The sequence below is a fragment of the Sycon ciliatum genome, chromosome 3 (assembly GCF_964019385.1).
Source record: "Sycon ciliatum chromosome 3, ocSycCili1.1, whole genome shotgun sequence".
NCBI lineage: Eukaryota > Metazoa > Porifera > Calcarea > Leucosolenida > Sycettidae > Sycon > Sycon ciliatum.
This window is the reverse complement of record NC_088645.1, coordinates 24,225,107-24,239,100: the sequence shown is the minus strand read 5'-3', so window position 1 is coordinate 24,239,100 and position 13,994 is coordinate 24,225,107. Positions and strand designations below refer to the sequence as shown.

Below are 13,994 nucleotides of genomic sequence, written 5' to 3'. Positions count from 1 at the left end.
TTTTATTTATTTTTTTAATTTATTTCGGCCAGTCTGCTACTATCATTTCGGGTTAGACAAGGGGAAGTAGCCATGTAGGGGCGTTAGCCCGCCTTTCGCCACCGGGAGTTGCAGCTCGCTCGACTTGACTCTACTGAGTGCAGAGGACCCACACCTTGATCTGGTGTAGTGGTGAGCTGTGTCGTGGGGATTTTGCAGTCAGATGTGCGACTGCGGGGCTCGAACCCGCGACCTCTTGGGTCGCAGGCAAGTGAGAATTTATAACAACGACAAAGCCGAGCAGAAGAGCTGTGGAATTGAAAGTTCACAGACCATTGAGCTTGTGGAGCCAGCTTTGTTTCATAATGTATGGTGTCTGGTTTTATGTATTGTTCATGGTTGGTTTAGCCCTCAGGACTCTCTATTCACTGGCTGTTCCGCTGCATGCATGACAGCTCTCACCTCTTACTCTATTGTAGACTTAGGCTAGCGCTGGCTTCTGAGAGCGGGACAACGTCCCGCTCTTGCAGGGATATTACTAGGATCCATCTTTCTTAGTCTAGTTCAGTGTTATTACGAGCGTTCTCACGAGCGTGTGATGCTCTGTTTGATATGAGTTTGTCGCGCTGTCGTTACATGTGTATATGGACATTAGAGTGTAACGTCAGTCAGCAGAATACAGTCTTCAGGATGTACACGTCAGCGCCGTAGTGACCAAAGTTGCGAGGAAGATAGGCGCCTTGTGGCGAGCCCGTCGATGCCTCTCCCGCAGCTCGCGCAAGGTATATGTAAAGGCTATTGTCATGCCGGATATGATATAATTTATGGTGCCTGCAGCTTCTCTGCAGCCCTCCGCGTGACCCAACTTCAGCGTCTGCAAGCCATGCAAAACCGGGCGATCCGATGCATTGATGGCAGCCCGCCATGTTCCGCGATGCAGCCCCTCCTGGCTGCCAACTCGATTTACCGCGTCACTGAACTTTTCAAACAAAAACTCCTGATCTTCATCTGGCGTTGTCTAAATGACTCCACTAGCCTTGCTCTAGCCCAGCTTCTCAAACCAGCAGCATGCAGCGGCAGAAGTACGCGCCATCAGCATGCCAATGGTCTGCTCAGCCAGCCAGCTCGCAGTCGGTGTGGCCAAACGAGATTCGCCACCGCAGGAGCATTGCTGTGGAACAGTTTGCCTAGAGAGGTGCGCACCGTATCCAGATTGCAAGATTTTAAGCTAGCCTGCCTTCCTTATGTATGCCTGAAATAGGTTGTGTTTCGTCAGGTTTTGACATGACTGTTCCTTTCTTCTCAGTATTCTCGCTCGCATAGTACTCCACTTCTATGATAATATTGCCTATGCTGTTGCTCATTAGGATTTTGGCAAATTCTATCCTTCGCTTTCATATAACTGGGCCAGGAACCCGTTTGAACTTGCGAAGTAAATAAAATCAATCAATCACCGATTCTTTGGTGTTGATACCAACGTAACAAGTAAAGTGAATCTCTGTCCCCATGTTTCGTGAGCTGGTGCAACTTGTGGTTAGGTGTCTGTAATCTAACATTCTGGTGCTTCGAGCCGGATACGGACATGGCAGAAGATAGAGAAAGTCTTCACCGTAGGAGCGAAAGAGGAACCAAAGGGAAGCCTCCGATGCGACTAGGTTTTGAAGACGCTGAGTTGTCGCAGTCTGTGGACTCGACAAGAACCACGCGTAGCAGTGGAAAGTCTACATCGACCCGGTACAGTGCAAAGCGAGCTGTACTGGAAGCGGAAAGGAAGCTGGCAGAGAAGGATTTGGAGCTCGCTAAGCTAGCCGCGGATGAAGCGCAGAGCGAGAGAGTCTCCTATCGATCGACGTCGCCGCGCTTGCAGCAAGAGGTGTTCGATGAAGCGGATGCGCTCCCGACGGAATCACCAGCAAGTACGCCCGATCCTGTCACACCGGCGACAGCGAGCCAGCAGCAGCCTGTGCCTGCAGAGCGTAGTGAGCACGCGAGGAGTGCAGCTCCATCCCGCGAAACGGACTCGGAAACAGACTTGGATGGGTACGCGCGCACGGAGATCGCAGCCGCACCCCCACCCGCAATTGACCGACAGCGCCTGAGCGTGAGGTCAGAGTGCGGACCCAACAGTGACTGTGTGTACGTCTCGTCTGCCAGGCCTACGGCAATGATGCATTGATGGTCGAGAGATCGGAGTTCCAGCGCAAAGAACTAGAGTACCAACGGCAAATCGGTGTCCTGGACGATCGTGTAAAAGCCAAGACGAGAGAGGTTGCTGGCTGTCAGGCGTCGATTCGTTTCATGGAAGAGAGGCACGCGACTATTCAGAAAGAGAATAGAGACCTCTTCGATCAATGCGACCAGCTGAATGATCAAATTGGTGAAGCGGAACGACGATGCATGGACATCGGCGCAGCTCACGATGGGTTGCTCGCCAAGGATCGATGCCAGAGCAGCACGCACCCTGGACACGATCGCGTCGCGGAGCTGGAGGAAGAGAACGATACACTGCTAGCGCAGCTGGCAGTGATGCAGGGGAGAGTCGAGCGTGCCCAGGAGGAAGCGGGTGAATGGCAAAGGCTATTCCTACGGGAGTGCAACACCAGCATCGATAAACGGGACGCGAGTCGCGCCAACAGCCGTTCGAACTCTAGGACTGGGAGTCGCATTGGCAAAGGATTGTGTCCCGGTACACAGAAAGCCTCAACGCCAGTGCCAATCGACGGCTACAGCAGTGCGTGCCCCAGCTATGAGTGGGATGACCAGGCGAAGCGACCACCCACGCAAGTAAAGCCGCGATCGCCCACACCTGCAGGACCTGCTGGTGAGGACAGTATGACTAAGCTAGCAGGACAGTTTCTCGGTGCCATGACGCAAGCCATCACCAGTCGGACACCAGGCAATGGAGACACGCCCATGAGACACTTGGCAGCCAGACAGTCCTCCATCAACACCAAACTGCCCATGTTCTCTGGTAGAGCTGAAGAGTGGCCTGCCTTCATCAACCTGTATCGGTCCAGCACCAACCAATGTGGGTTCTCTGATGCAGAGAATGTGCAAAGACTACAAGTTGCCTTGAAAGGCCAGGCCAAGGATGCTGTTCAACTGATACTGGCAGTTCCTGAAAATGTGGAAGAGGCCATCCGCGCTCTGGAGCGGCGATTTGGTCGACCAGAGCTAGTAGTGGATGAATTGATTGGCAAGGCGCGCGCATTCCGGCAGGTTAAGGCTGATGACACCGATGGCTTGTTGGCGTTCTCAACAGCAGTAAGCAATGTAGTCACGACAATGAAACTGATGAAGAGTCCAGGCCATATGCTGAACCCAACGCTCCGGAGAGAGCTGACCGACAAGCTACCCGGTACGCTGAGGCTGCAGTGGGGCGAACACCTAAATACCAACAGCCGGGCAGTCGACTCAGTGAGTCTTGAGACATTCGCTACGTTGCTGTCGGCAAGAGCCGATGCAGCGACCTTAGTCGCAACCACAAGGATACCAGTGAACAAGCAGAGCAGTGGAACGTTCCACACAACGACATCGGCAACCAGCAAGAGCGGCGTATGCCTGAGATGCCATGGCGCTCACCACATCAGCAGCTGTGGCAAGTTCAAAACCTTACCTGCCCGGAAGAGGTGGGACCTGGTGTTTCTGCTGGAGCTCTGCTCGTGCTGCCTAGATCAAGCTCACTGGAAGGCTGACTGCCAGGCAAGTAGCTGCAGCAAATGTTCAGCCCGACACCATGTGTTGCTACACACAGACCGTGTGGACCGGAAACAGGGCACACCGAAGCAGCAAGATAAAGAAAAGCCTCGGTCTGCTCCCCATTCTAGTGGCAAGACAGCCCAGAAGCCAGTCATACACTTCGTGAATCCATCATCGGAGCTGATCACTCCCAGCACCACCGTCTCGTTTATGACAGTGCCAGTGGTGCTTAAGAGAAACGGACGAGAGTACAGAGGAACAGCCCTGATGGATCCTGCATCATCAGACAGTTTCGTCTCAGAAGAAGTTGCCAATGAGTTGGGCGCAGACGGTGAATTGCAACCCCTCCGCTCTAATGTTCTGGCTGGACAGAATGTGAGTCGCCAATCCAAAGAAGTACATATCACCATGGCCAGCGAAGACGGAACATACAGCACTGACCTTGCGGCATGGACTCTCCCAGCAGTCTCGCCGTCACTGAGAGTCGACTCCAACTCGATGCTCCTGCAAGAATACGCCCACCTACAGGACATTCCATTTCCAACATTACCGACAGAGCAAGTGGATGTGCTTATTGGATTGAATGTCCCAGGCGCTCACCGTGTTCTACAAGAAATTGTCGGCCAAGAGTCAAATGATCCAATAGCTCGCAAGCTGCCAGTTGGATGGGTATGCTTCGGGCCCATGAAGCAGCAGCAACAGCAGCAGCAGCAGCAGCCAATGGCAACCCATTTCAACAGTGCCAACTTAGAGAATGTCGTGCGACAGCTGTGGGAGGCAGAATCAATGACGAACACCAACGACAAGGAGTATCTAACACCAGCTGAGAAGGAAGCTGAAACCATGACAGCAGCAACATTGCGCTGCGACAACGGGCGGTTTGAAGTCGGCATTCCATGGAAACATCCAGACGGCCCGACAGTGCACAACAATCGGCCGATGGCAGAACGCCGGCTAGTATCACTGGAGAGGTCACTGAACAAACAACCAGACGTGCTCTCAGCGTACTGTGAGGCGATGCAAAAGAATATCGACAAGGGTTACGTTCAGGAGGTGTCAGACAGCAGAGTCGCTACAGACGCCAATGACCAGTGGTATCTACCACATTTCGCCGTGGTGAAGGAAGATCGCCAAACTACCAATGTGCGTATCGTCTTCGATGCAGCAGCACGCTGGAAGGGCAGCAGCTTGAATGATGAAATGCTGACAGGCCCAAAGCTACAGACAAACCTGGTTCATGTGCTCCTACGCTTCTGCTCAGAACCGATCGCACTCGCTGGTGACATTAGTGAAATGTTTCTGCAAGTCAACCTCCGTCCGGAAGATTGTCGCTACACACGGTTCTTGTGGCGCAAATCACCAGACTCAAAACCGAGCGTGTTTGAGTTTAACCGTCTTGTGTTCGGTCTCAAGGCATCACCGTATCTCGCGGGCAAAGTGCTCAAGGAGACAGCGAGAAAGTTCAAGTCATCAGCAGAGGGCAGTGTCAATGTAGCGTCGATAGTCGACAACAGCTTCTACGTGGATGACATGCTGCATTCATTTCCGGACATCCAGACAGCGACAAACGCCCGCCGGGGAGTTACTGATGTCCTCAAAGGGGGAGGCTTCCATATTCGAAAAAGGCTCAGCAACTCAGCGGAAGTGTTGGACACCATCCCAGAAGTCGACCGAGCAGCAGAGGTTGTCGTCAACTTACGAGATCAAGCTGATAGCTTTCTCCCAACCTCCAAGGCCCTGGGCATCACTTGGCTAGCGAAAGAGGATGAGTTCGCATTCCGCTATCCCCAGCCAGAGCCGATTGACGAGCTGACAAAACGAGTAGTATTGCGTGAGACAGCCTCAATCTTCGACCCACGTGGACAACTGACGCCGTTCACCATACGACCGCGCATGATGTTTCAGGAAGCCTGCATACGCGGCCATGGTTGGGACGACGTGCTGAGTGCTGATGAACAGAAGCGTTGGAAGAAGTGGTTCTCCGAGCTGCCAGACCTGTCTGCTATCCGTATTGACCGTTGCTTCAAGCCCAAGGATGCAGAAGACGTCAAGACTAAAGTACATGTCTTTGTTAATGCGTCTGATGCCGCCATTGCCGCCGTGGCTTATGTGAGCACCATCCATTCAACTGGAGTGAAGACCACACTCGCTATTAGCAAGGCGCGACTGGCGCCCACCAAGAAGGTGTCCATACCGAAGATGGAGCTGAAGGCAGCAGTGTTGGGTGTGCAAGTCAGCAAAGAAGTGTCTTCAGCCCTCGGCATTCCCATGCAGGACCACGTCTTCTGGACGGACAGCATGAATGTCCTGTACTGGGTGCGATCCCACAGCCGGCGATTTACCACCGACGTCGGGGTGAAGATTGGTGAGATCCAAACGGCAACATCAAGTCACCAGTGGAGGCATGTGCCTGGGAAGGTCAACCCTGCCAACTACCCGACCAGAGGCATGGCTGCAAAGGACCTCGCTGATTGTGCAGCCTGGTGGCATGGACCACAGTTTCTACAGCAAGTAGAGTCCCAGTGGCCTGCTCTGCGCATAGTCGTTCCGGAGAAGCTGCCAAATGAGACCAAACGCAGCCAGATTACGACCCACTTAGCAGCAACTGAAGGTGCTTGTCGACTAGAGCCGAGTCAGTATTCCTCATGGACGCGACTTGTGAGGATAACAGCATGGTGTCGGCGAGCCCTGCGGCGCAGCAAGAGTGGCTCGACTGATCAGACAGGTGTTGATGTCACACTTGGCAATGGCAAGACCGTGCTGGTACAGGAACTTACACCATCAGAGTTAGAGGATGCCCGACACGTGTGGATCCGCGAGGCCCAGAAGGACGCGTATGGTAGCACCTACAATGTGCTCAAGAAGGGCAGGAAAGTCACAACTGGGCCGCTCATCTCACTGCAGCCCATGATGTCAACAGGTACCACCCAAGTCATGAAAGTTGGAGGCCGACTGAATGGAGCTCAGCACCTGTCGGAGACAGCCAGAAGTCCGACAATCCTGCCCCGGCATCATCGAGTGACAGAGTTGATCATCGATGAGGAAGATCGGAGATGTAGCCATGCCGTGGGCACAAATCACCTCCTCGCCAACTTGAGTACCATCTACTAGATAGTGAAAGGGAAAGCAGCTGTGAAACAACACCGGAACAAGTGTGTGAGCTGCAAGAAAGCACGCGGCAAGCCAGTAGTACCTCAGATGGCTCCCCTCCCAGATTTCCGCACATCTGGACCACTGAGAGCTTTCTCGAGCATCGACTATGCCGGGCCATTCCTGACGCGACAAGGCCGTGGCCGAGTTCAGACAAAAAGGTATGTGTGTGTATTTACATGCCTTCAGTCACGAGCCTGCCACTTTGAGCTGGTCTACTCGATGAACACTGAAGGCTTACTGATGGCACTGGAACGATTCTGGAAACGACGAGGTATGCCATCAGAGATACTGACGGATAATGGAACCAACTTCGTCGCGGGAGAACGGGAGATCAGAGAAGCGTTAGCCGCTGTTGACACAGCCAAAGTCACCCGGGAGTTGGCCTCCCACCGCATCAAGTGGAGGTTTAACCCGCCCGCTGCGCCACACTTTGGAGGAGTGTTCGAGACCATGGTGAAAGCCATGAAGAGAACTCTCCACAAGGTCCTCTACCGTGCCGACCTCAGCGACGAGGAGCTACACACCGCTCTGGTGCAAGCTGAGAGCCTAGTGAACAGCCGCCCACTGACAACGCTGTCGACCGACCCTGAAGACCTTATGCCGTTGACGCCTCAACACTTCCTGGTTGGCCACATGGACATCGTGCTACCCATTGAAGACCATGAAGACGACCAGGATAAAGTTCATCCAAGGAAGAGATGGAAATACGTACAGCTATTGGTACGCAACATCTGGCGCCGTTGGCTTGAAGAATTCGTCCCTCGGCTTACTATCCGTGCTAAGTGGCACAAGGAAGGCAGGAATGTAACCATCGGAGATGTCGTCCAGACGATGGAGAAGACCACAGCAAGGGCACGTTGGCCTCTCGCTCGAGTGACGAAAGTACACCCAGGCTCAGATGGTGTAGTGCGAGTGGTGGACATCCTACTGAACAGCAAGACATACCGTCGTCCTGTCAACATCTTGGTGCCGTTAGAGGTAGAGTCAGGTGCCGTTGACGAGTCGAAGAGTCTACCTGCAACCGCTGAAGTCTCGCTAGCAGATGTCCAGGATACGTGAGCAGTGGTTCCAGCGCTAGACGTTTGACACGTATCACCAAAGACCTGAGCTGAATGCCTTATTGACACTGGTTATTTTACACTAGTTACATAATGCTGCCTTAGTTTAGAACTGTCATGATGTGTTGACATGGTTACCTTTAGTTTAGATAATGCGTAGGCCTCTTAAAATGTTCTGCTAGTTATAGTTTATTAGGTTACTGCCCTCACATTATGGCTGTGTTCGAGCAGAGGGGGAGGAAATGTGGAATTGAAAGTTCACAGACCATTGAGCTTGTGGAGCCAGCTTTGTTTCATAATGTATGGTGTCTGGTTTTATGTATTGTTCATGGTTGGTTTAGCCCTCAGGACTCTCTATTCACTGGCTGTTCCGCTGCATGCATGACAGCTCTCACCTCTTACTCTATTGTAGACTTAGGCTAGCGCTGGCTTCTGAGAGCGGGACAACGTCCCGCTCTTGCAGGGATATTAGGATCCATCTTTCTTAGTCTAGTTCAGTGTTATTACGAGCGTTCTCACGAGCGTGTGATGCTCTGTTTGATATGAGTTTGTCGCGCTGTCGTTACATGTGTATATGGACATTAGAGTGTAACGTCAGTCAGCAGAATACAGTCTTCACAGATTCTTTGGTGTTGATACCAACGTAACAAGTAAAGTGAATCTCTGTCCCCATGTTTCGTGAGCTGGTGCAACTTGTGGTTAGGTGTCTGTAATCTAACAAGAGCTGTTCAACCTCCATGTGTGCACCGGAGGTTGAACAGCTCTTCTGCTCGGCTTTGTCGTTGTTATAAATTCTCATGAAAACAGAAATGGCAAGCAGCTTTTATGCAACAGACCACATACGCTAACGTACGGGGATACGCTAACACGGGGATACGCTACAATCAAGCAAGGCACTAGCCAGGTAGGGATACTACACCAGCATTTTTGTTGGCATTTAAGTGTTTTTTTGTGAAAAATAAAAAAATGTTAACTGTAATCAACAAGACAACAACATCAGCAGCAAAATTGCAAGGCGGCTGAGATTTACATTCTAGCGCTTCTGCCAAAATATAAGTTTCAGCTATGGAACATTAGATTGCATCAGGAGGGGTTCATCACTGAACTGCACGAGATAACAAATGGACGAGGACAGATGATACCAACTCGTGGCTATTCAAATGTGTCAATGCGGTGCGCCCAGCCGTGAGTGATAGACCGCTCATTGCATGGGCTACGCGTCGTGAAAACTACGGATAATGATGATGGGGAAGTTTGTCGATAGACTGGTGAGTAGAGAAAATCAAGCGGGACAGATGTACAAGTACGGGTAGAAGGGTAGGAGAGGAGCGAGACTTACAATAGGAGGGAGGTACCAGTAAAGGTGCGCTCACGTTTGTTTTGAGAGCAATGGAAGAAAGCAGTGAGCTCGCACCTGCTAGGCTAGGCGGGGCAGGGCAAGTCTATATCAATAATGGTTTCAGAATAGAAACGGAAATCTATACGGGATAGATATGCGTCTCTTTCCATCCTGAGTCACAGCACTCACTCGCACTGCAACGTTGATAGGATGTTCTACCAAGATAGAAAACCCAAACTCCTCTCTACCTTTGGTGGAAACCATACACAACACAGGACCGTATAAGCGTGATATTTCAATTTCAAAGTGGCTGTGCGTTTTTGATTGACGTTTATTAAGGGCTGGTAGGCGAACAGTTATCCATTTCGATTGGCGGGAGCGATGAGTTTGAATCGACATGATGAAGTCACTCGGAAGGCGGATGATATCGAGAAGATCTAAAAGTTGAAAGAACACAGTAAAAGCTGCTAGCATGTTAGCGAATGGCAAACTCGAACAACACATTCAGGAAATAAATCCGACGAATCAAATGTAACAATAATGGGCCAGTCCTGGTTACAAGTATTTCGTAAACTCTTTTCCGTTATAGGTCTGTGGGACTGCCCTATTCAAAATACCCTCCTAGTGGGCCCATTGTTATTAGGCATCTGCCTGTTTTGGTTTCTCCACTATAAATAAAAGAATACTACTACTAAAATTAAGGGAAAATTGGAGGCGTATCCAATTTCGAAAGAAAGGTGTCAGCACCGACGCAATGCACACAGTCAGGTAAGCCAATTCATTAACCGAACGTGTTCGTTCCCTTCTCATCATGGGTTAATACAGGGAATAATGGAAAAATATCAAATACAGCAACTTATAGAGCAAAAAGCATAGATTGAGAACTCACGCTATACGTGTGGAAAAATATAATTCAGCTGAACAAGTCAACAAGGTGAAGGTGAAGAAATGATTACAACATACTGAAAACATCAATGAGAAGAAGCATTCCTGACACTTTCACGAGGATTAGCGCCAAACAACTGAAGCAACAAAACATTTTCCTTCTGGACACACAGTGCAGGGGACAACTTGCGAATATATAACGCTTCCAAAACAGACAAATGTAATACAGATCTACCACGGGCCAAACTGAGAAAACATCATCTCTGTACAACTTACGACAACTATCACTAACCCACAGATGACTCTTGATCGCCGATTGCTGACTGTTGGAATTTCTCGTCTTTTTTGTCATCTCCGATGTCGCAGCTCTTGATTCGTCCTTTCCACTGGGCAGTCGCCTTGTCACTTCCGATGCTGCAGGTCCTGACTCGTCCCTTCCATCACACCGCCCGGCCACTCGTCCGGTGTCTGACTCTTCCGTTGTCTTGATCACTGGCTTTCGTGGTGGTCTTCCACGCTTCCTCCCACTTACGCTCGTTGTCACTTCCAGTATCGTCGCCTGTTCGTCTCCTCCAGTACGCATCCTCACCTGGCTGCGAGTGACTCGTCGACTGGGTGTCTCCGGCATTGTCTTCTTCGGTGCTGTTTTCACAGCTCTGCACCTCTTTGTTGTTGCAGTTGTTTATTTTTTTTTACATCGAATGGCAAACGGGCAGTTCCGCCCAATATTATGAAAGCGATGACAACCAGTAAGAAGAGTCAGAAATGAAGAGAGCCATTACATTTAATTAACCGAAGTAAAATACGCGTAGCATGCGTTTGAATTCACGGACAGATACTATGGACTTCATACAGTCGGGCAGGCCATTCCAGAGTCAGCAGCTGGCTAGAAGCGGTCGGCATGCGCCAGAAGCACTGTGGGCCAGGGGGAGGGGAAGGTTGCGTCCCAACTGACCTCGAGTGGTCATGCCTGTCGGCGGGCCTTGCAATACAAGTCGGGACGCAAACAGCTTACTGACGATTTCAGAACGGATTCGAAACGTCAGGAGTCTGAGCTTGCATTCCCCTCGTTCCAGGCCTGGGGAGACACCCAGCCTGGTGTACAGGGGAAGAGTGTGGGCCAATGGATGCTCATCGGCCACGCACCGGATGCAACGTTTATCCAGTTTGGCTACTGTGTTCCGCTCCTCAGCGGACAGTCCTGGGAGAAACGCATTCGACGCATATGGAATATCCGGTATGACAAGGGCAGAGTAATACAGCATCGCCTGCCGCATTATTAGGCAGTGCCGGATCTGGCGGAGGATCCGCAGCATCATAGCCGTGCGTCGGACGATAGAGGTGACTTGCGGTGACCACCGAAGATTTTCGTCCAGAGTGACTCCGAGGTAGCGAGCCGTACTGGTCTGGGCAAGAGGCGTGCCAGTGCAAGTAATGTGGAGGTCGAGGTGTGCCTGCCGTCCAGCTTTGATTGCAAGCACTTGCGTCTTTCCGGTGTTGAGGATAAGCCCTTTGGGATCGAGTAGCCTGGCACCAGCCGACACTGCTGCGGAAAGGGTGATGTTGATGGTGAGAGCGCTAGCGTGGCTCAGGTACAGCATGACGTCGTCTGCGAACATTAGAGTATGCACCGGGTCAGCTACTGATGCGACACATCTCGTGTAGATTGCGAATAATATCGGACCAAGCACGCTTCCATGGGGGACACCGCTCGTGCAAGCTGTTTCCTCTGAGTGTGTACCGTTGGCAGTGACCACACACTGGCGTCGCGCGCTGAGGTATTTTTTTATTTATTATTAATTTTATTTTTTATTGGGAACACAGCCCTACAAAGAGACATGTGGAGACAAACACAAGACAAGACACAGGGGATGTAGGGACGACGTGCCGATGTACAGGGAGCAACTCGACCGGCCAGGGGTCTCGGCGTTAGCGTTGCAACCTGGCATCGAGAACAGGGGGGGGGGGGGGTGCATGGTCAGGTAGCAAAAATAATAATTTGGTACGAGAAAGGGGCGCTAGTATTGCACCAAATAATATAAATACGTGTAATGACTAAACCAGAAGGGCAAAGGAAGAAAGAGAACAATAATCATAACAAGCAAGTACTAGTAGAGAGGTAAATACTAAATGGGTCTCAATATCATCGTCACAGGTACTGTGTGGACCACAGCCATCTCTTTCGGATAAGATCCTTACATACGTTGACCTTGAAGGTTTGGAGGCGTCTTGAATGAGGCTCGTGAAGCAGGAGGTCCGCAGGCAGGTTGTTCCAGGGTGTGATGGCGAAGAAGGGGAAGGATCGCAGGAGGTAGTCAGGGGCTGTGCGACGGGGTGTCCACTTCAGCTGAAAGGCATGGTGCGTCTGGCGTTTTTGCCGTGTGCACATGCTAGCTACGGCAGGGGGCTTGGTTGGTGGCAGCATGGCCTTTACCTGGGGAGGCCCTGGAATGTAGTGCAGCTTGAATAAGTATGACAGGGCTGCCACCATCCGACGAAGCTGGAGACTTTGGAGGATGGTTCCAGGTCCCAGGAAATGCAGGGCACGTTGCTGAACCTTGTCCAGCTGGGCCATGTTAGTTGCGGCTGCGCTCGACCAGGCCAGTGGGGCATATTCAAGTAGGGGTCGCACGAATCCCTTGTAGACCGTCACTCGACCATGGTCGTCCAGGATGGGTGCTGCCTTTCGTAGGAAACCCAGCCTTTGGGAGGCGCACAGTGCAACACTGCGAGTGTGCACTCTGTAGGAGAGAGTAGGGTCGAGCATGTAGTCCCCAAGCCAGTCCAGTGCCGTAGAGGAGACACCAAGTTCGAAGAGATCCTGCAGCAAGGTCTGATGTTAGACCTTGTCGAAAGTTTTGTTCATATCTATAAGCACCACGCCGGTATGCAGGTGCTGGTTTGCGGCTTCATACAATTGATCCACAGCCAACAAGACTGCGTCCTCTGTGGAGTGGTGTGCTCGGTAAGCGAATGGCTCAGCAGGAAGGAGGTCATGTTCGGTTAGGAGCCCACATAGCCTTTTATGCACAATCCTTTCCAGGATCTTTGAAACAACCGGAAGCAAAGATATAGGGCAGTAGTTCTTAGCAGTTTCGGGGTCCCCTGCCTTGAAAAATGGGGCGCCTGAATATGGGCCAATTTCAGCATCATCGGAACCTTTCCCATGGCCAGTGACGCGTTCATCAAGATAGTCAGTGACGGGGCCAGGACCCGAGCGCAGTGTCGCAACACATAGCAGGGAATTCCGTCGCTACCCGTGGCCTTCCTCTCATCTATCTTCAGTAGGAGAACAAGCACTTCTTCGCAGGTGGCTGGTTCGAAGCGGTTCAGGCCAGCTGCTATACTTGGTCCCTCAGGTTGGGATAGGACATCAGGCCGCTGCGGATCGGTGACAACTGAACTGAATTGGGCATTGAGGGCAGACGCCGTGAGCCGAGTAGGAGTTGACGATTTCTCCCGACCGCAGAGGTCGTTCAGGACCTTCCAAGCTTTATGGGAGTTGGATTGACACGTGTCCAATAGTTGTGTATAGTAAGTTGATTTCAGCTGACGGGCAAGCCGCTTTGCTGCTTTGCGGGCATCTGAAAATGTGTCATAAAGTTCCGTGTCCGTAGGTTTTCGGAGCCATCGATGGTGGGCATGATTTCGTCTGCGAACTGCGTCATAGTAAACGGCCGTTTTCCATGGGGATCTTGTAAGAATCTGATGTCTAGAGCTGGATAAGTGGTGCCCCTCAAGAGTCCAAACCTACATGATTGTATGAATTATTTTCGTCGACTTCAAGAATACGAGCCACGAGGCACTTCCTCCAACATGCAACATGCGAAAAAATTGCATCCAAAACCGGCCACAGCTTTATTAGGAAACGCACGAACTCG

At 51.4% G+C, this 13,994-nt stretch overlaps 1 protein-coding gene and 1 long non-coding RNA gene across 3 annotated transcripts in view; one reads left to right on the top strand and one right to left on the bottom strand.

The window, feature by feature from the left end:
* Positions 1-2,154: 2,154 nt before the first annotated feature.
* On the top strand, positions 2,155-6,789 carry LOC135812943 (uncharacterized). The gene has a single exon (XM_065326160.1). The coding sequence runs from the start codon at positions 2,155-2,157 to the stop codon at positions 6,787-6,789; it is 4,635 nt and encodes a 1,544-aa protein (XP_065182232.1).
* A 1,974-nt stretch (positions 6,790-8,763) lies between these two features.
* Positions 8,764-13,994, bottom strand: part of LOC135811836 (uncharacterized) — a 35,559-nt gene continuing 30,328 nt past the window's right edge. For both annotated transcript variants that reach the window (XR_010552703.1, XR_010552702.1), the window contains exon 4: positions 8,764-9,665. This is a non-coding gene — a long non-coding RNA (uncharacterized LOC135811836). The remainder of the gene's footprint in view (positions 9,666-13,994) is intronic.

Bases quoted from the DNA above. Each gene is read 5' to 3' on its own strand.
- LOC135812943 (XM_065326160.1), top strand. From the start codon at position 2,155: ATGGTCGAGAGATCGGAGTTCCAGCGCAAAGAACTAGAGTACCAACGG.